Source organism: Cuculus canorus, unplaced genomic scaffold (assembly GCF_017976375.1).
Source record: "Cuculus canorus isolate bCucCan1 unplaced genomic scaffold, bCucCan1.pri scaffold_69_arrow_ctg1, whole genome shotgun sequence".
NCBI classification, from domain to species: Eukaryota; Metazoa; Chordata; class Aves; order Cuculiformes; family Cuculidae; genus Cuculus; species Cuculus canorus.
The window spans coordinates 220,607-246,347 of NW_026527848.1; the positions used below are offsets into that span (position 1 = coordinate 220,607).

Consider the following 25,741-nt stretch of genomic DNA (forward strand, 5'->3'; position numbering starts at 1 on the left):
AGGCTCCTCTGCGGGGACCTGGTGGGCAGTGAGCACCCCTCTGTTTCTGCCACTGCACTCCACAGCCCCGCCTCCCTCTCTGTGACCTCACTGTGCCGGGTGAGTTGGGGCAGGCTGAGGAGCCCCGTTGCCTCAGGAACCAAGGCAGTAGCCCACTGGTGGTGGAGCTGCTTTGTGTGTGTCCGTTGTGTCCTCCTGTGCCCCTTGCAGACTGGAAACATATAGAGCTCAGACTGCTTCAGGAGCACACAGATTGCTTGTCACAGGTTACCTTGCTGCTTGGCTGAAGGGGGGGAAATAACTCAGGATTTTACTTCTATGAATCTTAACTCTGCAGCTTTAACATGGTCTGCTCATGAAACAGGATGGGGAGGCCTCCTGTTCACACAGGGAGGATGCCAAAGCCTGGAGACACAGGGGTATCCAATCTGCCATGAATGGGATTCTGGATTTTCAAAGTCCCGTTATTACTCTTTCCAGGTGACTGAGACATGGCCACTCGTGAGATCTGTCAGCGCATGGGGGCTGATGGATTCCAGAACAAAGTGGCAGCACCTCGTGATCGGAAGCTGGTCAGAAAGGCAGAGAAGCCTGTAACTGTCACTACCTCCTGTGGCCAGGTAGGAGCCGTGTTCAGGCTGTGTTCCTCCTCTGCCACCCTTCCTGTTGTCTAGAAGCACTGGGAAGCTGCATGCTGGCTACTATTTCTGTGCTGCTGTGCTTCTGTCAGAGGTGGCTCTCATGGTGACGTGGGGTTTAGGCTGTGTGCTGCTTCAAGGCAAATCCAGGATCTTGCCTAAATGTGCCACTGAAGCAGAGTGAAACGAATGTCCTGGGCATTGCTTTGGGAATGCTGGAGCATGAGCATGTGCTTCTTTCCATCCTCTGTGGGTGGGCAGTGATGTCTCCTGTCCTGCCAGCCAACTCACCAGCACTGCTCTAGCCAAACTGGCCTTCCATGAGCTGGGCGTTTGGTGGGTGGCTCCAGCTCTGCCTGAAGACTTGGAGACTCAGCTGGTTCCAGATGGAATGAGTTCCAAAATGGTTATTATACCTCATCTCCTGTGTGGAGCACAGATCCAGCCCTGCAAACAGTAATGGAGTCAGGGCAATTCCTCTTACCCATCCCCAGTTGTCCCCTTTACTGACTGGAGTTCACTTGGCTAGTGCTGAGGCTCTGTCAACAAGATATCTCTGTAGAGGGATCAATGAGGCCAGAACAGAGAGAATACAAGTGCTAATCAAAAAGAGCGAAATCTTGGACCAATTCCTTTCCACAGAAGTCCTGGCAAAAGGCTGCTTTCCTGCATTCCTCTAACTTACTCAGTAGTGACATCTCCACATGCATGTTGGATGTGAGCATTGTACAAGGATTGAGTTTGGGGAGATCTGATGGCTCCTCCCCACTCTCTCCAAAGGTCACTGACTCAGTCCAGCAAAACTAAGGAGGAAACAAGTGTCCAAGTGGCAGAAATACCCAAAAGTATCACATCAGATCGTGAAGGAGATGATAATGGGACACAGCCACTTGGTTAGAGCATGTGCATTGTGCTCTGCATCATTGATGTACTGCTGTTAAATATTTCAGCAGAGAACTTGTGAGATTCCAGGATGATCCTAGCGTCAGTGGCACTTCAACAAGAAAAGCCTTTATGAACCATTTCTGTAACTCTTGCTGATGCTTTGTGTTTCAGATGACTCCTGCTTTCATGAAGGAGAAGTCCAGCACTACCAAGCAGAGTCTGTCTGCCACTCAGGAGGTTAAGCTGCCTCAGATTGCTCAGCTTCGAGACATGAGGGAAGCATCTCATCCCAAGGTAGCCTTTCCCTGCCCTTCCCCTTACTCTCTAGTGTGGGACTTGTAGAGGCTGCGGACTCAGTCCAGCAAAACTAAGGAGGAAACCAATGCCCAAAGAGCAGAGATACCCAAAAGTCTCACATCGGATCGTGAAGGAGAAGCTAATGAGACAGAGCCACTTGGCTAGAGCATGTGCATTGTGCTCTAGATCATTGATGTACTGCTGTTAAATATTTCAGCAGAGAACTTGTGAGATTCCAGGATGATCCTAGCGTCAGTGGCACTTCAACAAGAAAAGCCTTTATGATCCAATTTCTGTAAACCTTGCTGATGTTTTGTGTTTCAGATGACTCCTGCTTTCATGAAGGAGAAGTCCCGCATTACCAAGCAGAGTCTGTCTGCCACTCAGGAGTTGAAGCTGCCCCAGATTGCTCAGCTTCGAGACATGAGGGAAGCATCTCATCCCAAGGTAGCCTTTCCCTGCCCTTCCCCTTGCTGTACAGCAAAACTAAGGAGGAAACCAATGCCCAAAGAGCAGAGATACCCAAAAGTATCACATCGGATCGTGAAGGAGAAGCTAATGGGACAGAGCCACTTGGCTAGAGCATGTGCATTGTGCTCTAGATCATTGATGTACTGCTGTTAAATATTTCAGCAGAGAACTTGTGAGATTCCAGGATGATCCTAGCGTCAGTGGCACTTCAACAAGAAAAGCCTTTATGAACCAATTTCTGTAAACCTTGCTGATGTTTTGTGTTTCAGATGACTCCTGCTTTCATGAAGGAGAAGTCCAGCACTACCAAGCAGAGTCTGTCTGCCACTCAGGAGTTGAAGCTGCCCCAGATTGCTCAGCTTCGAGACATGAGGGAAGCATCTCATCCCAAGGTAGCCTTTCCCTGCCCTTCCCCTTGCTGTACAGCAAAACTAAGGAGGAAACCAATGCCCAAAGAGCAGAGATACCCAAAAGTCTCACATCGGATCGTGAAGGAGAAGCTAATGGGACAGCGCCACTTGGCTAGAGCATGTGCATTGTGCTCCAGATCATTGATTTACTGCTGTTAAATATTTCAGCAGAGAACTTGTGAGATTCCAGGATGGTCCTAGCATCAGTGGCACTTCAACAAGAAAAGCCTTTATGAACCAATTTCTGTAACTCTTGCTGAAGCTCCGTCAGGGGAGGTTCAGGTTGGATATCAGAAAAAAATTCTTCACAGTAAGAGTCATTGGGTACTGGAACAGCTGCCCAGGGAGGTGGTCGAGTCACCTTCCCTGGAGGTGTTTAAGGAACGGGTGGATGAAGTACTTAGGGACATGGTTTAGGGAGTGTTAGGAATGGTTGGACTCGATGATCCAATGGGTCCTTTCCAACCTTGTGATTCTGTGATTCTGTGATTCTGTGATGTTTTGTGTTTCAGATGACTCCTGCTTTCATGAAGGAGAAGTCCAGCACTACCAAGCAGAGTCTGGCTGCCACTCAGGAGTTGAAGCTGCCCCAGATTGCTCAGTTTCAAGACATGAGGGAAGCATCTCATCCCAAGGTAGCCTTTCCCTGCCCTTCCCCTTGCTGTCCAGCAAAACTAAGGAGGAAACCAATGCCCAAAGAGCAGAGATGCCCAAAGAGCAGATATACCCAAAAGTCTCACATCGGATCGTGAAGGAGAAGCTAATGGGACAGAGCCACTTGGTTAGAGCATGTGCATTGTGCTCTAGATCATTGATGTACTGCTGTTAAATATTTCAGCAGAGAACTTGTGAGATTCCAGGATGATCCTAGCGTCAGTGGCACTTCAACAAGAAAAGCCTTTATGATCCAATTTCTGTAAACCTTGCTGATGTTTTGTGTTTCAGATGACTCCTGCTTTCATGAAGGAGAAGTCCCGCAATACCAAGCAGAGTCTGTCTGCCACTCAGGAGTTGAAGCTGCCCCAGATTGCTCAGCTTCGAGACATGAGGGAAGCATCTCATCCCAAGGTAACCTTTCCCTGCCCTTCCCCTTGCTGTACAGCAAAACTAAGGAGGAAACCAATGCCCAAAGAGCAGAGATACCCAAAAGTCTCACATCGGATCGTGAAGGAGAAGCTAATGGGACAGAGCCACTTGGCTAGAGCATGTGCATTGTGCTCCAGATCATTGATTTACTGCTGTTAAATATTTCAGCAGAGAACTTGTGAGATTCCAGGATGGTCCTAGCGTCAGTGGCACTTCAACAAGAAAAGCCTTTATGAACCAATTTCTGTAAACCTTGCTGATGTTTTGTGTTTCAGATGGCTCCTGCTTTCATGAAGGAGAAGTCCTGCATTACCAAGCAGAGTCTGTCTGCCACTCAAGAGGTGAAGCTGCCCCAGATTGCTCAGCTTCGAGACACGAGGGAAGCATCTCATCCCAAGGTAGCCTTTCCCTGCCTTTCCCCTTGTTTTCTGGTGTGGCATTTGTAAAGGCTGCTGTCTCTGTCCAGCAAAACTAAGGAGGAAACCAATGCCCAAAGAGCAGAGATGCCCAAAGAGCAGATATACCCAAAAGTCTCACATCAGATCGTGAAGGAGAAGCTAATGGGACAGAGTCACTTGGTTAGAGCATGTGCATTGTGCTCTAGATCATTGATGTACTGCTGTTAAATATTTCAGCAGAGCACTTACAGGATTCCAGGATGATCCTAGATGTGACAATTTGCCTCTGACAAATTATCCATCAGTGGCACTTCAACAAGAAAAGCCTTTCTGAACCAATTCTCGAGCTCTTGCTGATGTTTTCTGTTTCAGATGACTCCTTCTGCTTTCATGAAGGAGAAGTCTCTAACCACGAAGCAGAGTCTGGCTACCTCTCAGGAGTTGAAGCTGCCCCGGATTACCCAGCTTCGCGATATAAGTGAAGCATCCCATCACAAGGTAGACTTTCCCTGCCCCTCCCCTTTCCATTTGGTGTGGTGATTGTAGAGGGTGTGTGCTTGTGACAGGCTTGCCTCGAGGTCGTGCAAACACCTCAGTGACTGGGTCCCCTTGTCCTTTCAAACTGCTTGTGGCAGTGGATTCCTTCTGCAATCTGCTAGGGGAGAGGGAAAGTGTTTTTCACCGGTCAGATGCTGAAGGCCTGCTCTACCCTAGGCCAATATAAAAAAAGTAAAGCTGGTGGGTCTTGCTGGAGTTAGCTCCCGTCTTAGCTACCATGGCTAATGCATGGTGCTGGGGGAAGGCTGGGTCAGTACACACGAAGGCACGACCTTGCCATTTTCTGTTCTCTAGCTGGAACAGCCACTGCGTGCTTTGGTGTAGTCACTATCAAATGCCTGGAGTCACGACTCCCTCAGTGGTGGCAGCATTGGTCTTTAAAGGCTGTGGGTGCTCTGGTAATCACTCAAGATTTAACAACACAGATTGCATTAATGTTTTGGGTTGTAACAACTTATGGGACCCTTAGAAAGGTATTAGCTTTGCAGCGTGCGGGATGCTGCCAGATACGCAGAGGAATTGCCCTGGGCAGAGTGGAGTGGATGTGCTTTATCCGGATCAATGGTTTCTCAGGTGTATGTTTAAAGCTACTTTTCTCACGTGACTGCTCAGTGTAGCTGATGGTCCAAACAGGTTGATGACTGAGCTGGGCTGCTGAGCAGAAAATTGCCAGCAAAGAGACTTGTGAAAAAAGGGTTAAGGGTTGCTCTAGATTGCACGGGAGATTGGGAATGCATGAAACGAGCGCACAAGTAACTGGCAGTGTGCTGCAGCTGGTGGCTTCAGCATGACCGGGATCTCTGTGGAGGAGCAGGGTGGGAACAGCGCAGCTGGAAGTGGAGAGGCAAAGCAGAGAGGAATTTTCTCAGAGTAATGCCTCAGTCAATATTTGCTGTTAGCGTATATTTTCAGGCATGCTTCTGCAGTGGTATTCAAGAAAACAGCAGTCACAGAATACAATAAACCATCTATTTAAAGCTCATGTAAAAGGAGATGCCAAGCACACTCTTACTTATAGCCTGGCTGTGAAGATCTGAAGCTTATCACCAACCAGCACTGACCTCACTTATCCTTTCCCTAATGAGTGTTTTACTTCCTGGGGTGCTGATTCTAGGCTCTGTACCATAAAAGTTATTGCGGGCCATGTGTGGCTTAGTGCCTCACTCTTGGAGTAAAGCTCATCCCAAAATTGTCTCCCATAGAGTCTCATGTAAGTTCTTGGGTTTCACTTGCTCCTTGAGTGCATGTGGCTCTTTCAGTAAGTGCTCTGGAGCTGTGTGACCACATCAAGTACAGAGCTCAGCTGGAGGTAAGCATTGCCCCGTGTTTTTGAGAAGGAAACTTCTTAGAGAAATGCCTGTCGAAAGAGATTCTTAGTTTGGGCCTGCTTAAGGTGATCCAGAAACTGTTGATCAGCTCAGAACCCAGGTGGGTGGGCTCCTGTTTCCCCAGAATGAGCCAGGCGCATGTGCTCATCAAGGGACACTATTTCACAGATCATTCTTGGGTTCTTGCTCGTTAATCTTCCTCCCAGCAGCTGAACCTTTCACTGCTGTCTGTCTTGTGTCTCCAGTTCTCAACAGTTGACCTGGACCGAGGCTTGTTCCAGCCTCTCCCATCGGAGGTTGTATTTCAGAGCTATGTCCCTCATGAGGTCTATGAAATGCCACTGGTTCTGAGGAATGTAGACAAGGTAAGTGGTGTGACGTGAAGGTTTGATATTACAGAATCACAGAACAGTTTCAGTTGGAAAAGACTTTTAAGATCATCAAGTCCAACCAGAAGTCCAGCCCTGCTAAGTCCACCACTAGACCATGTCCCCGGGTATGACGTCTATTCATCTTTAAACACCTCGAGGGATGATGACTCAACTACCTCCCTGAGCAGCCTATTGCAATGCTTGACAACCCTTCCAGTAAAGAAATTCCTCTTAATATCCAACCTAAATCTCCCCTGGTGCATCTTAAAGCCATTTCCCCCCATCCTATCCCGAGTTACCAGGGAGAAGAGACACACCCCCACCTCACTACAGCCTCCCTTTATGTCATTGTAAAGAGTGATAAGGTCTCCCCTCAGTGTCCTTTTCTACAGACTGAACAACCCCAGCTCCCTCAGCCACTCCTCATAAGTCATGTGCTGGAAAAGAAGAGTGATGCCATCCACATGCTGCACAGCGCATCTAGAATAACACGTATCACCATCTTTATTTTGAAGGTGGTTGTAATCTTCCCATGCTGTGGTTTCTCCCCTGATTTTGGCCATGCGTTTGTGGTTTCTTACCCAAAGGAGCTTCTCTGGTCACCATCTTTCCCCTTGAAAGACCTGGATTGATGGGAATCTTGAGGGCTGTACAGTTCTTATCTGCTCTCATGCATTACTGGGAGTGGGGAGGAATGCCCAGAAATCCAGCTTGCCTGTGTTGGCAGCTGCCTGGCTGCCAGAGCCTCCGGAGGGCCAAGACTGGCTTTTAATAATGAAGCCATACTGAGTCAGTGTTAGTCACGTATCTCAAGGCAGAAGGTGCCCTTGAATCCCATAATTGATAGGCAGAGCCTAGTGGAGTCATCTGGCATTCCATGATTTCAGTAAGTTGACTGCTCTCATCTTCTGCATCAGTCTTTCCCTGCAGAGTATTACACTTCTCCCTCATTTCTTTGCAGCCCCCTTGAAATTCCCTTAGCCTTCTCCTTGTTTCTGGAGTTGTCTCTCTGTTCTATTCTGTTCTTCTTTTTCTCTTCTTTAGCTTGCTTCTACTTCCAGTAAGGCCTCAGTGTCTGCAGTCTCCTTCTCTTGTTGCTCTTCCCGCATAGCCCTGTAGCATAGTGGCTTGACTGCCCCACTCACACCCAGTTTGTTAGAAGGGAATTTCTTCCTTGCCCCAGGATAACAAATAACTCTTCTACCTTCAGAGAATGCCCTCTGGAGGGCCCTTCTGTAGGCGTAACTGCATGGATGTGTGCAGGCAGAAGCAAGAAAGTTCTTTGGGTTGGTTGACGATGTGGTTGTAACTCAATACTGCTGGTGTCTTCCCTGCTTCGGATAGTGCTTCCCTTGCTTTCCTGCTGGTTCTGGCCTAGAGCTGTTTGCCCAGACAGAAGGGATTCAAGTCCACCCTTGTGTGGTCTGTACACGTACCTCTGGAGTGAAAGGTGCTCTGGAAGGGTGGCCGAGGAAGGATTTTTCCAGGGTGTGGCCAGGTCTCTTCTCATGTTTCTACAAGTGCAAAATTATAGTTTCATGTCTTTCCTGTAGGTTCCTCAGCGGCTGAAGATTGTCATGGAGAGCTCACTGTATTTCAAGCTAGATGTCCCCAGTGGTATGTGCCGTAAGGTAGCACCTGGCATGACTACATCTTTCCACATCCTTTTCACCCCTGAGGAGAACAAGGTGAGCGTGGGTGCCCCAGGAGATTCATAGTGCCTTCAGTGGAAGATGAACCTGCAAGGCTGGATTTAGAACGGGCTTGTGGTGTGGGTTTTGAGGAACTGTCCTGGTTTCAGTGGGGTGAGACTGGATCTAGAACTGGGGGAAAATCCTTCCCCATGGCAAAGATGTTGCTCTCCTGGGCTGGAGGCTATTAGATGTTTCACAAACAGATTTTTCATATTTCACCAGGGATTGACTGTTGACTGTCCATGTGACCAAGTCCTTTTGAACATGAACCTGAGCATCCCCTGCCACGTGACATTGCCACGTTGCTGGTATTAGGAGCCAGTGCTGTGGCACAGCTGGGTCCCTAGTCATGCCTTTATTAGTTGGCCATGGGGATTGAAGCAGGTTCTTGTCACTGCTGTAGTCCCCCGCGTGAAATGACTCTGTTTTGGTGCCTCAGAATCAAAGTATGAGTTAGTCTTGTCTGTTTCTGCAAGTTGCTGTGAAAGCAAATCCACGGGGTTGTTTCTTTCTTGTGAGTTAACAGCCCTGTGCAAGTCCTGTTGCTGGAATGAAAGGTTATTAAGGTAAAAAGTACCATTGTGCTGTTGAATGCTGTGGCTGGAGTCTTAGAAACAGCATTTTTCCTTCTGCCATGGGGATGCCACTAAATGCCCAGTGATGAGACTGTTTCTTCCCCTGCAGGATTATTTCCACCAGCTCACCTGCATCACAGAAAGGGAAATGTTTAATGTCCCTATTCGAGCTATAGGTGCTCGAGCTATCCTGGATTTCCCTGACCAGCTGAACTTCTCCATCTGTCCAGTCAAGTACAGCACCCAGAAAACTCTGCTAGTTCGCAATGTCGGTAATCGGGAGGCCCGCTACTGCATCAGCACTCAGAGGTAATGGAGCTCATCTCTTTTGTGCAAAACACTGTTGTGTGATGATATATGCAGTGTTACAAACTAGGGGACGAGTGGCTAGAAAGCTGCCTGGAGGAGAGGGACCTGGGGGTGTTGGTTGACAGCGATTGAACATGAGCCAGCAGTGGCCCAGGCGGCCAAGGTGGCCAATGGCATCTTGGCTTGTATCAGAAATGGGGTCACCATCAGGTCCAGGGAGATTATTCTCCCTCTGTACTCGGCACTGGTGAGACCGCACCTCGAATACTGTGCTCGTTTCTGGACCCCTCACCACAAGAAGGATGTTGAGGCTCTGGAGCGTGTCCAGAGAAGAGCAATGAAGCTGGTGAAGGGGCTGGAAAACAAGTCTTATGAGGAGCGGCTGAGGGAACTGGGGTTTTATAGCCTTGATTCTATGATTCTATGATATGTTTGGTAAACAGTAACAAAAAGGAACCAGAGCATCTGAGCTGCTGTGTTGCCATATGTGGCAATGGGCAGGAAGTGGGTTCTGCAGTTCCTTACAGTGTTTTAAGCACGATGCAACTGATGACCAAACTCTGCAAGCTGCAGCAAAGCTTTATACTGCAATAACGTATCTCCAAAACAGCATCCAGCAAGACTGATTCTGTTAGGTTGAAGGCAACTTGGCTGCCTTTGGGCTGTCTGAGGTGCTGTGTGGCAGTGACAGCTCTGGGAGCTTGGCTCAGGCAAACCAAATGCTGAGTTCAGAAGTGGGCAAGCTGTGAGCTAGTGAAGGAGGCATTTTGGAATGTGTCAGCTGTTGTGTCTGTTTTAACAAGTGCAACCAGAAATTAATCCCTTCATAAAGGAGAGTCAGTAGCTCTGTTGCCAATTCTGGACATTGTGTCTTTCTTCTGCTGACTGTGGTTTGATTGCTTCTTAGAATCATAGAATCACCGGGTTGGAAAAGACGTCTTGGATCATTGAGTCCAACCATTTGTATTTGCCACTAAGCCATGTCCCTGAGCACATCATCTACCCGTCTTTTAAATACCTCCAGGGATGGTGACTCAATCACCTCCCTGCACAGCCTCTGCTAGTGCCCGATGACCCTTTCTGTGAAAAATTTTATTCTGATATCCAGTCTGAACCTCTCCTGGTGCAGCTTGAGGCCATTCCCCCTTGTCCTGTCCCCTGTCACTTGGGAGAAGAGGCCAGCACCCACCTCTCTACAAGATCCTTGCAGGCAATATTGTAGAGAGCAATAAGGTTTCCCCTCAGCCTCCTCTTCTCAAGGCTTGCATAAGTAAGCTGAAGGGAACTAGACTGCAAAAGGAATGTAGCCCCCACAACAGTCTTGGCATCTCTTTTTGTGTTGCAGCCCTTTCTCTGTCAATCCCTCCATTTGGAACCTTGGAATTGGTGAAGCCACACAAGTAACGGTGGAGTTTCACCCGCTGGAAACTGGGGATCATTCTGGCTCCCTGGTAGTTCACTATGACACGGGTAAGTTTCAGTGCCAGAAATGAGCAGATGAGAGGCAAAGGCCGAGTCCTCCTGTGTGTCCTGTGTCACCGTGTGCTGGTCCATCCCTTGGGACCCTGGTGTCAGCAGGGTGTTCTCCACCCAGCACCCAGGTGACAGCCATCTGCCACCACTCCACATTGTCCTAGCTGGCTTACTGCTCTCTCCAGTTGTACCTCCCCATCCCAGCTTTGCCTCAAATAGCAGTGAAAATGATTGGTGATCAGGGGATTGTTAATGCAGATCCCCTGAAACAGGAATGAGGTTTTGGAATCCTGTTTTTCTGGGACTTGCTCAGTGCCAGAAGGAGGAATATGGATTCTCCATTGCAGTGCGCATACACATGTGAGGAATTTTCTTCCTATATAATGCCATGTTTGCAGTGTAATGTGGGGAATGTGTGTCTCTGTCAGACTCTTCCCAATGCCTTCTCTTTCTTACACACCCCCATTCCAAACACTGCTTTTCTGTTGTCTTGCCACAGACTCTTTTTCTGTGTCACCCTCTGCCTGTGCTTCACAACATCAGCATTCAAAAAGCCAAGAAAGACTTGAGGGCTCTTGGGATTTGGCAGGGAGTGTTCACTGCCTCTTCAGATAGGTATAAAATCTGTAGCAGGGTTCCAGAAGCCAAGATCAGGCCACAGAAATGCTGTCAGCTTTGTGAGTCACTTGAAAGGAAACCTGAGAAAAACGTATGGCGTGTTAAAACGCTTCCTTGGTTCAGCAGAGGTATCTCGTGACCCAGAATTAGGCACTTTCTCCATTGCATCTGCTGTGCATTTTCTCTTGCCTGAAGGTTTGGTTTGTCCCTGCTCCTAGACGTTAGTCCTGGGAAGTATGATGTCTTAATCTAGGTGACACTGTGATGCTTGAGCCCAGTGATGAACATTTTGCTTGTTTCGAATTTGTAGAAGGTATAAAATGGCTCCTATGTCTTCTAGGTGCTCTTTACAGCCTTGTGAGTTATCTTAGCTTTGTTTAATATTTGTCATTTGATGACATATTCCCAGAGAATGGTTTATGCCCACTCTGAGAAGCTCAGGTAGTTGGATAATTCTTTCTTGAACGAACTAATGAAATTTCAGAGAAGAGAAGCGCAGAAAGTACCTCGCTTGTATGCATGTAGATAACCTATATGATAGAATGCAGAGGGATAGATCTTTCCCTGGGGTAAATTAGTAGTGACAAGGGAGTTTGGGGCTGTGTGGTTTATACTTTGTGAATTAAAAGACGGAGTGAATTATCAGGGCCAGGATCTTCATGGCTTGCATTAAAACCTGAGTTTCATTCCCTAGCTCCCCTGTCCCAAGAAGGGGCTCTCTCTTCCCAGAACAAGGGTGGTTCTGCTGAGTTGTCTGACTTTGAACTTAAGGAGTCCATCCAGCATGTATCCATCTCTCTCCTCGTGTTGTTGCATGGAGGCCTATTAAAAGCAGTTCTGTCTGCTGGCTGCCTTGCAGTGAGGTAGCTGGAGGGTGCTCCCCCGTCTTGACTGGGTTGCTGCATTTGTCAGCTGGGGCCAGCTCTGAGGCTTTAAGCACCACTTTATTGAAATGCCATTTCTAGGGAGTCAGAGTGGCGATGGCCTTCCCCAAAGCGTGTCTGATGCTTGCTGTTTGCATCTAGGAAGCACCTGCATCAGGAGGAGTCATTTTGGTACTAAAGTTTGATCTCAGATGACTCCCAGAAGTTATTTAGCTGGGTAGAATGAAGGCTAGAAAGCTCTGGAAATGAGGGATACTATTCTGGGAGTCTGTTCTGGAGGCTGAAATGGTGGTGGTACTCCAGCAAGACTCAGTTCTGAGTTGATGTGCAGAACCAGAGGCTTTCTGCTTTCAGCTGGGTCTAAGGTGGGAATCAAAGCTGTGCTCACTGTGGTCTTTCAATAGCTTGGCAGCACTCAGTGTAGACAACACGCAGGTGTGGGCAACAGGATCCAGGCTTGCAGGATGGTAATGGGCAGGTTGGTATGGGCCATGGCCCAGCAGTGTCATTTCAACACTTCTTCACAAACACAGCAAGTGAGGTCACTCCTTTTATAGTGCAGTTAAATTCCCTTCTGTGCCTCATCTCGCTGTGTGCTGCTACTTCACTTGTTCCTCTGAACCTCCCTTTTCTGCCCATGTGCCCCTAGATGTCTTTGCTTGTCAGCAACAAGGGGTCAGGAGAGACAGAGCACTGGTGGCATGCGACGGGCGAGGGAAGCAAGCGGACGACTCAATATGAGTGATAAAGCAAGCTTCGACTTTATTGATTACAGTTGCGGTTTATATATCTTTCACTACATTCTACTTAGTCATTCCCTAAACTTGATTGGTTTGGTTATGCATTTGTAAAACAATCATTTGTTACTATTGCATTCATTTAATCTTATTCCCTCCTGCTTGCAGTTACAGCTGGGGGCCCACGATACATTCCTGCTTCCTTACGTTATGCTCATCCTGCATACTTTCTGGGTCAGCCTGACCATGACTTACTTCCTTATCAGCATGTTTTAACACTCCTCTGGTACATTCCCATTGCAGCTGGTAAATCTCCACTTATGTCAAGCGGCCTCTATGTTATACGAGTCTCACACAGCTTCTCCATAGATCCATGGCCTTGCTCGTTTAACCATTCCTGCATCCATTCTCCAACAGTGGCAGGCCTGCAGGAGACCCTGGGCAAGCCTTGACTGACCTGGTAATCCTCTGTCACCTAAATGACCTTGATCTACAATTCCCAGAGACCTGATGGCAACCCAAAGGCCACCTAGGCACATCTGAAAAATCTCAGTGTCATTGGTGTCACACTGGGGATAAATCTCTGCAAACATACCCAGAAATGGGGTGCTTAAGGTGTAGTCCACGACATCCTCATGCTGTCCACACGCAGCCATCAGGATGTGATAATTATACTGGTCTGTGGAACAGTTAATACTGCAAAGAGCCATAACGCTTCCTTCTGCTACTGGTGGCTTGGTCTCTTCTAGTATCAGCAAGTGAGGTGAGAAAAGGTTCTCCCGTGCTTTGTTCCAGGTGAAGCTATCCACACAAGCCTTTATGGAGTGGCTGTAGATGTCAACATCGGGCTGGAGAGGAGCTCCTTGAAAATTGAGAAGACTTACCTTACTCTGTCAAACCGCAGCACTGTGGTCCTCCGTAATCAGAGTGAAATCACAGCCCACTTCCAGTGGAAGTCTTTTGCTTCTCAGGGAAAGGAAGATCAGGAGAAGCTGAGGTTTGTTTGAGAGACTCATTTCAGTAAGATACTCTGCTCAAGGGTAAAACCTTTGTCAAAGGTTATGGCTCAAGGGGTGTCAGTGATGTGGATTGATTTAGGACAAGTATGATTTAGGACACTATCTGCAGTGTCAGGGGATGTCACTGAGCTCCAGGGTAGTGGAGCTCAACGCTTTCCATTCCAGTTCAACCCATGCTCCAGCTGAGGATGATGTTTTGGGGAAGAAAGTTTGATTGCAGTGTTGTTTTGCAAATTCATGTTTTGTGGGAGCACAGGCAACTGAGGTCCAGAGATCCAGGACTACAGGGGGTCCATGAAGCTGAGAAAATATCAGCAGTTGTTACCTGAGCCTTAATACAGCTGCAGGGAACCGAGCCATTGTGGCAGTCACTGCAGTTGCTTCTGCTCTGGTTTTGATAACGCAGCAACTGCTTCCCCAGCAGGGTGCAGGGTGGAGTCCTGTGGCCCAGAAAGCAGAAGCCATCCTGCTGTAGGATGTTGAATTGACTTCCACTGTCCTGGTTTCCAGCAGAATAAGGTGTTCCTTAGAACCTGGAGAGAGTTTGGAGTTGAGGGTTCTGTGGGGAAGGTAGGACAGCACAGGACAGGGAATGTCCATGACTGGAGTTCCTTTCTATCTGCATTTGAATTTAGCTGGGTGTTGATCGCTATACTGTTTATACTGCAGTGCCTCCATCTGTTGCACTTGGAGCCTTCCACTCACCCCCTAGACTTGTACCCTGCTGGTTCTTTATGGCCACGGGACCGTAGTGTGAAGGGAGGACAGCAATGTGCCAGCTCAGAAGCAGCTTCACTGGTGTTCCCTTCCCTTCTCTTGGTTGTGATCTTCAAATACTGGAATGATTTCTGCTACAACTGCCAAGTGTAGGAGAGATCAGCTGTGTCAAAGCTCTCCAGAGAAGGCCAAAAAGGAAAAAGAAAAGATGGTTCAAGGCTAGACTTAAGGGCTTGGATGCAGAGGTGATGCTCCTTCCTTTCTCAGGGCCTCTCTTTTTCTGCATATAACCCCACTCATTTCACTGAGGTAATGCCATGCCTGAATTCATTCATCTGCTTTTCATGTGCTCTGGTGGAAGGCAGTATAGGAAAGATACAGTGTAGAGCTGACTTATCCCTGCAGGTCCAAAAGGGAAGATAAAAAAGTGTGATGCTGGTAACCTCCAGCAGAAGTGCAGCTCTTTCTCCCCTTCCCAGGGAGCACTGCAGTGGGTGCTCCTTGGTCTTCATCTGCCTCCTCCAAGGAGCTCTATGGTAGGAAAAGCCAGTTGGGGTTGTTGTTGGATTTTCCATCAGCTGTGGTGGTGGCTTTGAGCCAGGTTGCTCTCTTGAGGGCTACTGGCTTTCATAAAACCTCTTCTTAGCTTGTAAGCGTGGAGTAAGACTGCCTGCCATGCCAGCGCACAGCACATGGCAATCAGATCCATTTGGGACCCCGTGGCTCAGGGTTAGCCCCTTGCTGAGCTGCTGCTCTTCTTCCCTTAGTGCGTTGCTGCCCCTGTCCTTACACAACAGTGTCTGCAAAGATGTTGCTTATTAAATGATCCGCGTGGTTTGTCTCTCCCCGTGGCTTCAGGCTGTGTCACAAGCTGCAGAGGCACAACGAGAACATGGATTATTTTCTCTTAGACTGCACGGAGAACCCCATTCTCCCAGGAGACCTTCCTCTTCTCTCTGCCATCTTCAAGGAAAAAATGTCACAAGTGCAAAGAGACCCCATGCTTTTCTCCGATGATGTTTTCACCATTGACCCAGTGGTAAGCAATAGCTGAGAACCTCCCTTTCTTCTCCGCCTCTGCCCTGATGAGGTCAATTGGCAGATCCCGCATCAGCTGTTTGGATATCCTGAGAAAGAAGACTCTGGGTTTATCTTGAGGGGCTGGGAGAGCTTGTTGCAAAAAGCAAGAAAAAACTGGTGATTCTATCATACTATGGCCTGAGATGAAGAATGCCTGCTGTCTGAGCTGTGCAAGATCCCTTCTCATCTTGGAGTAGACCCTAGAATAATCCCAAACTCTTCTTTATTTAAAATAGATGAAGCAGATTTTTTTTTCCCCCTTGGAAGGGGATCTCGTTCTCCTCTTGGTTTCTCCTGTAGACCCTGTAAGGCTGAGAGCCTCCAATGTCAGCACAACAGCAGTTTCACTCCAGTGTAGCTAACAGCACGATGTGACCATGAGATTTATCAGAGTGGTAGGAATATTGTAGGGCACTGGAGCTGATCAGTTGAGCATTAAGAGCATCCTGTGGTGTGTCAAAGCTGGTTAAGGAGTGTGTCCCAGGGCTCCTGCTTTGTTACAGTTGGACTATGTATCCACAAGTAGCTTAACCTGCTCTTGAATTCCTGAAGTACGTTAAGGCGAGCTCCTGAACCCTGGATGCCCACAGCACTGAGTCCTGGTACTCCAGGTAGTGATGTCCCTGCAGCATCTATATGGGACACAAAGGCTCTGATATCCAGCACATTGAGTGCAGGTTGAAGGCTGATGTCGCCAGTTTGCTTCCTCAAGCAAGCGTGTTGTCATGTTATAAGGCTTCATTTTCATCCGGTTGCTTCCTGGGTAGAAATATGAAATATATTTTATCTGGCAAATGTGTTTGCTCTAGGTTTTGAGGGGAATCCAAGTGACTTTGTGCTTTCAGACTTCTCTTCTTACTCTGGTGGTGATGGTTTGTTTGTGTTGTCAACAGTTTGTTCCATCTGTTCTTCCCTCTCTTCTGTTGACTCTGAGCAGACTCTACCTTAAAGAGTTATTTGCAGCTGTTGCCCAATAACTCCCCATGTCACAGCTCTGTGATTTTTGTGGGGATGGTTCTTTGAACTGTAAGTGCTAGGTTGATGAGAAGAGTTGCAGTTATTTAATATTTATGCTGGAGTCTCCCATTAGTTCAAGACTTCTGGAGAAGTCAGTGAGGATGCCCAGCAGTAAGCAGAGTTAAAGCCTCACATCTCTGACAGAAAAATAACTGTTCTTTTTGTCTCCTAAATTCCTCATTCCTGATACAGGAGCATTACAGTTGTCTGAGGTGCACATGTTTATGTCAACAATGCATGAAGAGGCACTTGTAAGGCTAAGGGTTGAGGGGATGCAAGTGTCACCTTTGTTTAAACCAGTTGCAAGAAGCAATTGGAGGCTTTACAAACCATGACTGTCTCCAAGACAGCCAGACTCTCAGGGACTCAACACCAGTGCTGGGACTGTGTCTCAGAGAGAAGAGAGAAGCCAAGGGAGAGGACTGTGAGGAAGCAGCAGACAGTTGCAGACACACTGCTATCACAGCCCAGACTTAAAACCCTGAGCAAGAGTGTGACGAGGAAAAAGAGATTTTTTGTTGAAAGAGATGTGGAGCTGTAAGCAAATCCCATCTCTTCTTGTTTGAGCATGTGTTTAGGGAACCAGGAATGTGTGCACCTTGCAGAGAAAAACAGGATGCATCCAACTCTCAACTCCTTTCTCAGGTCATCTGTCAACTGGAAGAGCCTGCACGCTGGCTGACTGCTCATGGCGTGGGGCAGAAGCAGCCATTGGCAGGAAGGAGTCTGTTCTCCATTGATCCCCTGACAAGAGGCCTTGTTCTATTGGGAACTATTGTTCTACTGAGAACCTTGGCTCACTGGAGTGCATTATGTACTTAGGTACATGTGCAAGGGAAGGGTGTAAGAGGCAGCATCATTGTAAAGAATGGAAAAATCTATTAGATTTGTCAAATGTTTTCCGATCTGAGTTAAAGTGTTCATGTAGCCATGGTGACACAGGGATACAGTGGAAGGTTTGGAGGAGAAAGGTTCCTTAGACTGGTTGGTGACTCTGAAGAAATCCTGCTTGATTCACTGGAGTGTGAGCCAGTTTGGTTCCTTCACTGTAGCCCAAATTTGACCAAATGCCTCTACCAGGTGCCAGTAAAGGCAGGGGACTTAGAATTTTGCAGCTGCTTCCAAACTCTCTTATAAAATTTGTTGTCAAGTGTTACTGTCTCCTTGCTGTGCACTGATGCTCTGAATAAAGGCTCCAGGGCTGGGGCCGAAAACAAGAAATGTAATGTTTGAAGATAAATTATTTGCTTTATGTTTTAGGAGGGAGATGTCTTGCCAAATTCTTCGATTGAAATTAATGTGATCTTTAAACCTCAAGAAGCCACAGTCTATCAAAAAATGGTTTACTGCGACGTCTCAGGTACGGCTCCTTCATCTCCTGTCAGGCACAGGGAAGGCAAGGCACGGTCTTCCAGCCTACGCTGCTCTAGTGTAATTGCTAGTAAGGGTCAGTGGTGGCCATCCTGGCTCATGCCCACTGTCCCTGTGGTTTCCTGGTAGCCTCCTGTCCAAGACCAACCCTCAGGATGCCTGACTACAAGCTTGGATCACTGATCCCAGCACAATCAAAGCATGGGGTTGTCAGCGTTTCCTCTGCTGTTAGGTGTCTATGAAGGCCAAAGAACTACAGAGAACAGCTTTAATGGACAAGCACTAAGCCCCAGTAGGCCATTTTCCTCCAAGACGAGTCTTTATTATGTGGATACATCACCAGACTCCTGAGGCAGTGGGACGCCACTGTAGTCCCAGAGCCCAGATCACCTCCCACTGTCCTGACGCTGCCAGACCTTAGGTGTGAGCAGAGGGTATCTGTGAAAGGACATCCTTCGGCCAGCATGTGCTTTGCTCTCTGCATGGGAGTTGTCAGCTTGTAGCCCTAAGTCCACTTCACCACAACTTCCTTTCCAGGAGCTAGAGAGAGCAATGAGGTCTCCCCTCAGCCTCCTCTCCTCCAGGCTAAGCAGCCCCAGGTTGCTCAGCTGCTCCTCACAAGACTTGTTCTCCAGCCCTTTAACCAGCTTTGCTGTTCTTCTCATTCTGACAGTAATTCTTCTCTATTCTTACAGTAATCTCCCTTTCTATGTTGATTTTCCTTTTCTTGGTTGCTTCAGCCCCATTTTTTCTGCCTTGCTGCAACCTCTTTCCTTTCATGGCCTTTCTACTTTCTACTTCATGGTGCATATGGAAAACAATATGCTCTTATTGCTCCGAGCTAACAGATACAAATGTGATGAAACAGATTTTTAAGTATACAGTAATTGCACAGGATTTACTGGGCAAATGCTCCCTGCACTAATTACATAGATCTTGTGTTAACAAACTGTCTTCCTGCTCCTCAGCTGCAGTTATTGGAGCTGTGTGAGGAGAGGATTGATATAAAAGGTTGCTCCCAGGGAATTCCTCGCTCAGTGCTGTGCTCCTGGCTCTGAGATTCTTATGCTGGTGATGGGGATGCCCTTCACTTTGCTGCGGGTATCTCCAGGGATTGTGATGGGAGAGCTTTTTTGTTGCAGAGAAACAGGAAAACTACTTGTGGGCAAGCCTTGAGCTGGTCTCGTAGTTACAAGAAACAGAACTGGGTAAATTATGTGTGTTTAGCAAGAAAAAATCCAGGATAACAGAAGGAATTATTGTACTGAAACAAATCTCTCCCCAGGCCGTGAAACCAGGCTGCCCTTGTGCATTGAAGGAGAAGGCATAGAACCCCAGCTCCGTTTAAGCTTTGAGCAGCTGGACATTGGGAAGGTTTTTGTTGGATCAACCAACATCTATGAGGTGAGCAGTTAGGGGTTTACAGGGGTCAGGGGGGATACTGATGGCTCCCTGGGCCGGCCTCATGGACCTGCAGGATTTCTGGCAACTCAAGTAGTTGTTAGCAGGGAATAGTGACATAATAATAAAATCTGGGGCATTCAGAGAATGTAGATGCTGTTTGATGTGGTCTGAAATGTGAGTGTATTGTTCATGAAGACCTAATCCCTGCCTCTGGGCAGCCTCCCTTTGAGATTAGCTGGGAGGCTTCATGCAAAAGAAATCCCTTGACATACAAAAGCAACACTGGGTCCAAGAGCCACTTCAGCCTTGGTACAACTCAGGCTTTAAAGCGAGAAAAGCATTTCTGGAAAGAGGCAAAGAAACTCTGCATATTTGCACACACCCCTCCACTCTCAAGTCTTCTGCAAAAATAAACAAGAAAGAGGAACTGAAAGAGGTAGAAAATGAGGCAGTACATCATTTCAAAAGCTTGACTGTGGCAGGGAAGGACACATTAAGGTGTTTTCTTACCAAAGCATTGTACTCTGCATTTTTAATGCTGCTACTTTATTGATTCTCTCTCTACCAATTTATTAGTTTTATTACTTGAGAAAATGTGAGTAAGTAGGTAATGCTCTTAGTGCTGCACTAAGCAGCAAGACTAGAGGTAAACTTCAGCTCGGTGTACGCCCCAGAGTACAATTTAGAACTAAGGTGTAAAACAGATGAGAGAAGAGAGCAGTTTTCAAGTCACCTTTGCAGACCTGGAGTATGGGAATATTTTCAACAGCAGCTGCAAGATTAAAAAATCAGGAACATCTCTCTGCATCTGTCTCAGCTTTTCTGACAGGTTTTGCTAGGACAAAAGTTAGGGAACAGAAATCCAAAGTAGAGAGATCAGCCCATGGAAACGGCAGGGTTTCCGTCTGCAGCATTGAGCAATGTCCCAGCTCTGCTCTGGGTGGATTTGTTGATGATAGTGTGCAGGCAGATGTGGGCGTTCCTTGCCTGGCATGAAAGAGGTGAATCTAAATGAACACTGTGGGACTGTGTCATTGGCTCAAGGCAGCTGATTCCCAGCTATTTAACAAAATAGGCTTGGTTCTGAATTTGCAGTTTATTCTCATAATGGCAAATACATTTGTGGTGACTGTGCCTATTTAGGGAAGAGAAATTCTTTGGAGTAGGTGGAGCTGCTCTGCATCTCCCACTCCTCCTTTGCTGATGTGTCTGAGCAAAGACTGACAAACTGTCACATTGAAGGAAAAGTAAAAGAAACCTGAATTATATCCTGTAGCAGAGCTGGGGAGTGCTCCTGAGGTTGATTATAGTGTGGCCCTGAGGTGTCTGCTACAGGCAGTGAACTTGCTGGCTGCAGTGGAAGCTGAACTAGTTCTGCCCTTGGCAGGATGAGACTCACCTGGAGCTGAAGCCACTGAGGATGCACCACACACGAGGCTGCAGCCGGCCTTCAGGGCTCTTAGGTGCAGGGCTGCATTGACAGAGTGATGCTGAGCATGTCCTCTGCACTGCAAGTTGAAGTGGACTGACTGCTCCATGTCAGTGGAATCATAGAATCACAGAATCATAGAATAATTTGGGTTGGAAGGGAACTTAAAGATCATCTAGTTCCCACCTCCAGCCATGGGCAGGGACATCCCACTGGATCAGGCTGCCCAAGGCCCCATCCAACCTGGCCCTGAACACCTTCAGGAATGGGGCACCCACAGTTTCCCTGGCAACCTGTTCCAGTGCCTTACCACTCTCATGGTGAAGAAATTCTTTCTAATGTCTAGCCTAAATCTGCCCCTCTCCAGTTTATACCCATTCCACCTCGTCCTATCTCCACAAGCCTTTGTGAACAGTCCCTCTCCAGCTTTCTTGTAGCCCCTTCAGGTACTGGAAGGTTGCTATAAGATCACCTCAGAGCCTTCTCTTCTCCAGGCTGAACAAGCTCAACTCCCTCAGCCTGTCCTTGTATGGGAGGTGCTCCAGCCCTCTGATCATCTTTGTAGCCCTCCTCCAGGCCCGTTCCAACAACTCTATATCCCTCTTATGTCGAGGATTCCAGAACTGGACACAATACTCCAGATGAGATCTCAAGTACTCCAGATGAGATCTCAATAAACCCAGAGTGACTAAAGGCAGAACTCGTCCTGTTTATATCTTCCTTGGCTTCAGCCAAGCAGCAGCACTCAGCCTCTTCTGCCTTTTGCAGATGTTGAGTGTTTAATTAAACACAAGGCATACTTCTGTAGAAAGGAAAGTTTAATGTATCTCTGTTTTCGTTTTCTTGTAGGTGATCCTGTTTAACAAAGGAGCCGTTGATGCTTCCTTCATCTTGGTGCATCCAACTACAGCTCTGGCCTCCTGCTTCACCTTTGTGCCCCGGGAGGGCACCATTTCACCAGATGGACTCCAAGTCATCAAGATCTCCTTCAGTTCCAACATCCTGGGGAAGTTCAAGAAAGCATTCAAGTTCAGGATGAAGGGATCCCCTGAGTTTGTGACTTTGACTATCAGGTCAGGAGGGATATAGGAGCTCTTTGGGCATGTTTGTAGCCACCTTCGGTTAATAACCTCCCACCAACCTCATTTTGTGTTGAAGCAGAGGGAACAAAGGTGTTGCTTATGGTCTTAGCGTAGCATTGCTGGGATCAGAGCCAAGATCTTTAAAAAGCCAAGCTTTTTAACCTTGACTCCAGTTTGAACCCTGAAATTTCATCAGCAAATGAAGTGTGAGGCAAGTGACCGTGCCTTTGATGCTCTCAATACGCAGTGTAACTCTGAAAGTCTTGGGTTCCTGTGGGAAGCAGCTTTGCCTTCATGGTTGAGACAGGCAGCTCTGTGCCTTTCCAGGACACTGTGTTCACAGAGTTTGGCAGCAGCAGTTTCCTTTTGTGACCCTTTTGTACCCCTGTGTGATGACCCCAGGGCTTTAAAGTGATGCTGCCCATGATGGAAAACAGTTTGCCTGGAAGGCTGCAGAGGAAAAGTGCCCAGCCTGGGTAGCCAGGAGCTGGACTGACTCCTTCCCACAGGGAACTCATTTCCCTGTATACCCTGGCAGACAGTGTGATGGTATCAGCTTTGTGCAGTGATGGTCTGGGATGACCCACCTGAGCACGCAGCAAGGCCAGCAGGGCCTGGGAAACAGCTGAGGGCTGAGCCAGCCTGGGTTGATTCGGCAGCCAGAAGCAGTGTTTTTAAAATCCTCTTTTAATAATCCATGCAAAATTCTTCCTAATGTCTAGCCTAAATCTGTCCCTCTCCAGTTTATACCCACTCCACCTCGTCCCATCACCACAAGCCTTTGTGAACAGTCCCTCTCCAGCTTTCTTGTAGCCCTTTTCAGGTACTGGAGGTTTGCTATAAGATCACCTCTGAGCCTTCTCTTCTCCAGGCTGAACAGGCCCAGCTCTCTCAGCCTGCCCTCGTGTGGAAGGTCCGCCTGCCCTCTGATCATCTTTGTAGCCTCCTCTGGACCTGTTCAAACAGCTCCATCTCCTTCTTACATAGAGGATTCCAGAACTGGACGCAATACTCCAGATGAGGTCTCACAAGAGAGGAATAGAGGGGCAGAATCTCAAAGTGCTCTGGTGCCTCCTTTCCACTGGTGGAAAAGTACTGATGCGGGAGCTGGGGAGCCCTGCAGCAAATGCTGCCTCAAGGACTAGGAACTCATCCCATGGTCTAGTGCCATTGCAAAAGATAGCCCTTACTAAGAGAAGGGATGAAGGGGAAAAGAAAAACTAATAATAGGAGAGGCAAAGCTCCCTTCTCATGACCCCAGCAGCATGCAAGCTTGTACCAGCCAGGGAATAATGTGGTGTCATCAGGAAAGCTGATGCTAGGTGCTCTGGAACTTTGGGGCTGCCTGTACCTCCTCAGCAGCCAGTCTCCTGGGCTGCTACTGTTGGGAGGGAGGCACTAAATCAAAGCGGTGAAGAAATGAAGGGAATCTGTGGCTGATATTACTGACAGACAGGGGAAATGGATAAAAATGAACTGCCAGGTTAATACTTTGCAAAAGGAGAGTGGTGAACGGTTCTGTTGACCTCAGTAGAGAAACAATTATGTTGGTTTTGTGTTTGGAGGGAAAAAGCTGCTATTTTTGGAAATTAAGAGGGAAGATTTCACAAACAAATGATTTGTTCACCTCTGTCCCTGCCCCAAAATTGATCATGGGATGTTATTGTTTAAGCAGCTTTCTCCTTGTACAAGGGCAGATTTTGCTTGTAAAGATGTGCTGATAACAGGTGAAATAGAGTTTTTCCTGGATAGTGCCCACTGTCTCTGCCCCACCCCCCAATGGCCTTGCTCCTGAGGAAGGAAGGAAGGAGCTGGCAGCAGGACAGTTGTCTTTTGGTTTCCCCATTACCAAATGCAGTTGTCCTTCCCCACCCCCCCCCGCCCAATGCCCTCGCTCCCTGGAGTTTCCCACCTACCGGGACAAGCTGAACCTCCCTCTTTGGGAGGCTTTGAGCACTGGATTTAGTCCTTGATGGAGAAAAACTCCCAATTTTTTTAAATGGAGGTGACCTGGCTGTTGGAACTACAAGGGAAGGAATGAGGTTGAGAGTTCAAGTGGTTCCTCTTCCACCTTCCTGTTCTGCAAAGAACCTGATCTCCCTTCATAAATGCATTATTTAATGCTACTGTAAACTACGGTTATTGCCAAAACTACTGCCTTTCCCCCCCACTTTCCTGCAGGCTGTACTGTTACTGGCTCTGGTGCCCAGAGCTCTAGGTTGCTTCCTTGTCTGGGCCTTCTTGGCAGTTGTTCAGGTGGAACTTGGGCAGAGATGCAGTACCTTCAGCAGAAATAGCAGACGTTTCCCCCCTTGCCTGGCAAGGATCATCGTTGGCAGTGTCCCAGCATGATCCTTAGTTGTGGTTGGTTTGGAGGTTTTTTCCTATTTTCTCCTGTGAAGTGATGAGATGGAAAGTGTGTCTGCTGCCTTTGCTCTACCCAAAGTCAGCTGTTGGGGCTTAGGAAGTTAGGTCTAATTCCATGAAGTCCCTGGAGAGTGAACTTCATTGTCAGCAGAGGTTTGCTACCAGACTTATCCTCAGGAACTGACTTGGCTCCAAAAATCTTTTTGGCTTCTTCTGCTATGATCTTACAAATAATATTATGGCGTTTTATTCTCGCTTCCTGCACCCTCGGACAGTACCCAATTATATGGGCGCAGGATTCAGTCAAACGCGGACAATGTCTGCAGGTCTTATTCTGGGCTTCACGCCTTCCCCTAGACAGGAATTCCCTGTTGGGGTATACGTTTGCCCTTAATTGCAGAGCTGTTAATAATTTTCTATGGGGAATGCCCTTATAATTTACAATCCAATCGTTGCTAATTTTATCATTTACAAAGTTTCTAATTCCAATTCCCTGGGATCCCAAGTTCGTCCAATTAACAAATTCCCTTTTCCTCCAATCACTAGGCCTCGGAAAAATGGTTTTGGGAGCGGATACTTCCCATTCCGAGGCTGGGTTCTCTCCTGATGTTATCTCAGAGATTCGCATTACAGATCTCGGATCCCATATGGATGGTATCTTATTTTTATCTCCCCCTGCTGTTATCCATAATTTCTCATATTCCTTCTCAATGCTTACCTTCTTTACAAATTCTCTTATTGTCTCATCCGAAGATTGCACCAGGCGATGCAATCTTCGTGCTTGAATACTGGGGATAATAGCCGATAATCTGTTAATGCCTAAACCGCCATCCCTAGATCTTGAATATAGGATGGCATCACAGGTACACGGTGGAAGATGTAACCATTCCTTGACATTAGATCTTATCGTTAAGTCAAGGGCCTCAAGATGCGAAGCTTTCACCTCCGGTTGGACTCGATGATAACGGTTGGACTCGATGATCCAATGGGTCCTTTCCAACCTTGTGATTCTGTGATTCTGTGATTCTGTGATTCCGCTTGGTCTGCTTTGTAAATCAATCTGGGGATTGCATAACCTTTCAAGATGTCAACCTTTTGTAACGGTTCAAGGGAAGCCTTTCCAATCCACTCTAACCATTCTGATAAGTCCTTCTCTAACTCGGGTTTAGATATTCCAACCCAAGGATTTATTTCAAGGCCCAAATATATATTGAAATTCCTGAAGTCACTTTTTCTGAACTGCTTTTTGACTGTGTGATCACAAGATGCCCAAGCCAGAGATGGTTATTTCACTGGGATGCCAAACTTACAAGGTCCTGAATGCTTGTTTTTTTTGGTGTTTAGAAAGCAGTACTGGAAAGAGAAGGCCACGGATGAACCTAGGTCCCTCTTGCAGGATGCTGGGCTTTGTTCATGTGCAGAACAGACCCAGTGGGAGTCCTGTGAGTAAAACCAGCAGGCACTGCTCACCGGAGTCATAGAATCATAGAATCATAGAACCACCAGGTTGGAAAGGACCCACT

At 47.5% G+C, this 25,741-nt stretch overlaps 1 protein-coding gene across 1 annotated transcript; it reads left to right on the forward strand.

Moving 5' to 3' along the window:
• Window positions 1-491: 491 nt before the first annotated feature.
• Window positions 492-21,858, forward strand: LOC128850764 (hydrocephalus-inducing protein homolog). The gene is made up of 17 exons (XM_054055758.1): window positions 492-620; window positions 1,695-1,817; window positions 2,145-2,267; window positions 2,561-2,683; window positions 3,214-3,336; window positions 3,647-3,769; window positions 4,063-4,185; window positions 4,558-4,683; window positions 6,317-6,436; window positions 7,996-8,130; window positions 8,821-9,020; window positions 10,366-10,490; window positions 13,528-13,729; window positions 15,327-15,507; window positions 17,826-17,925; window positions 19,222-19,340; window positions 21,619-21,858. The coding sequence occupies exons 1-17, from the start codon at window positions 492-494 to the stop codon at window positions 21,856-21,858; spliced, it is 2,415 nt and encodes an 804-aa protein (XP_053911733.1).
• The last annotated feature ends 3,883 nt before the right edge of the window (window positions 21,859-25,741 follow it).

What these genes read in the sequence shown, in the direction of transcription:
- LOC128850764 (XM_054055758.1), top strand. Translation starts at nt 492, where the DNA reads ATGGCCACTCGTGAGATCTGTCAGCGCATGGGGGCTGATGGATTCCAG. An exon ending in GGGAAGCATCTCATCCCAAG is followed by an intron (nt 1,818 to 2,144) that starts GTAGCCTTTCCC and finishes TTTGTGTTTCAG; the next exon opens with ATGACTCCTGCTTTCATGAA. An exon ending in GGGAAGCATCTCATCCCAAG is followed by an intron (nt 2,684 to 3,213) that starts GTAGCCTTTCCC and finishes TTTGTGTTTCAG; the next exon opens with ATGACTCCTGCTTTCATGAA.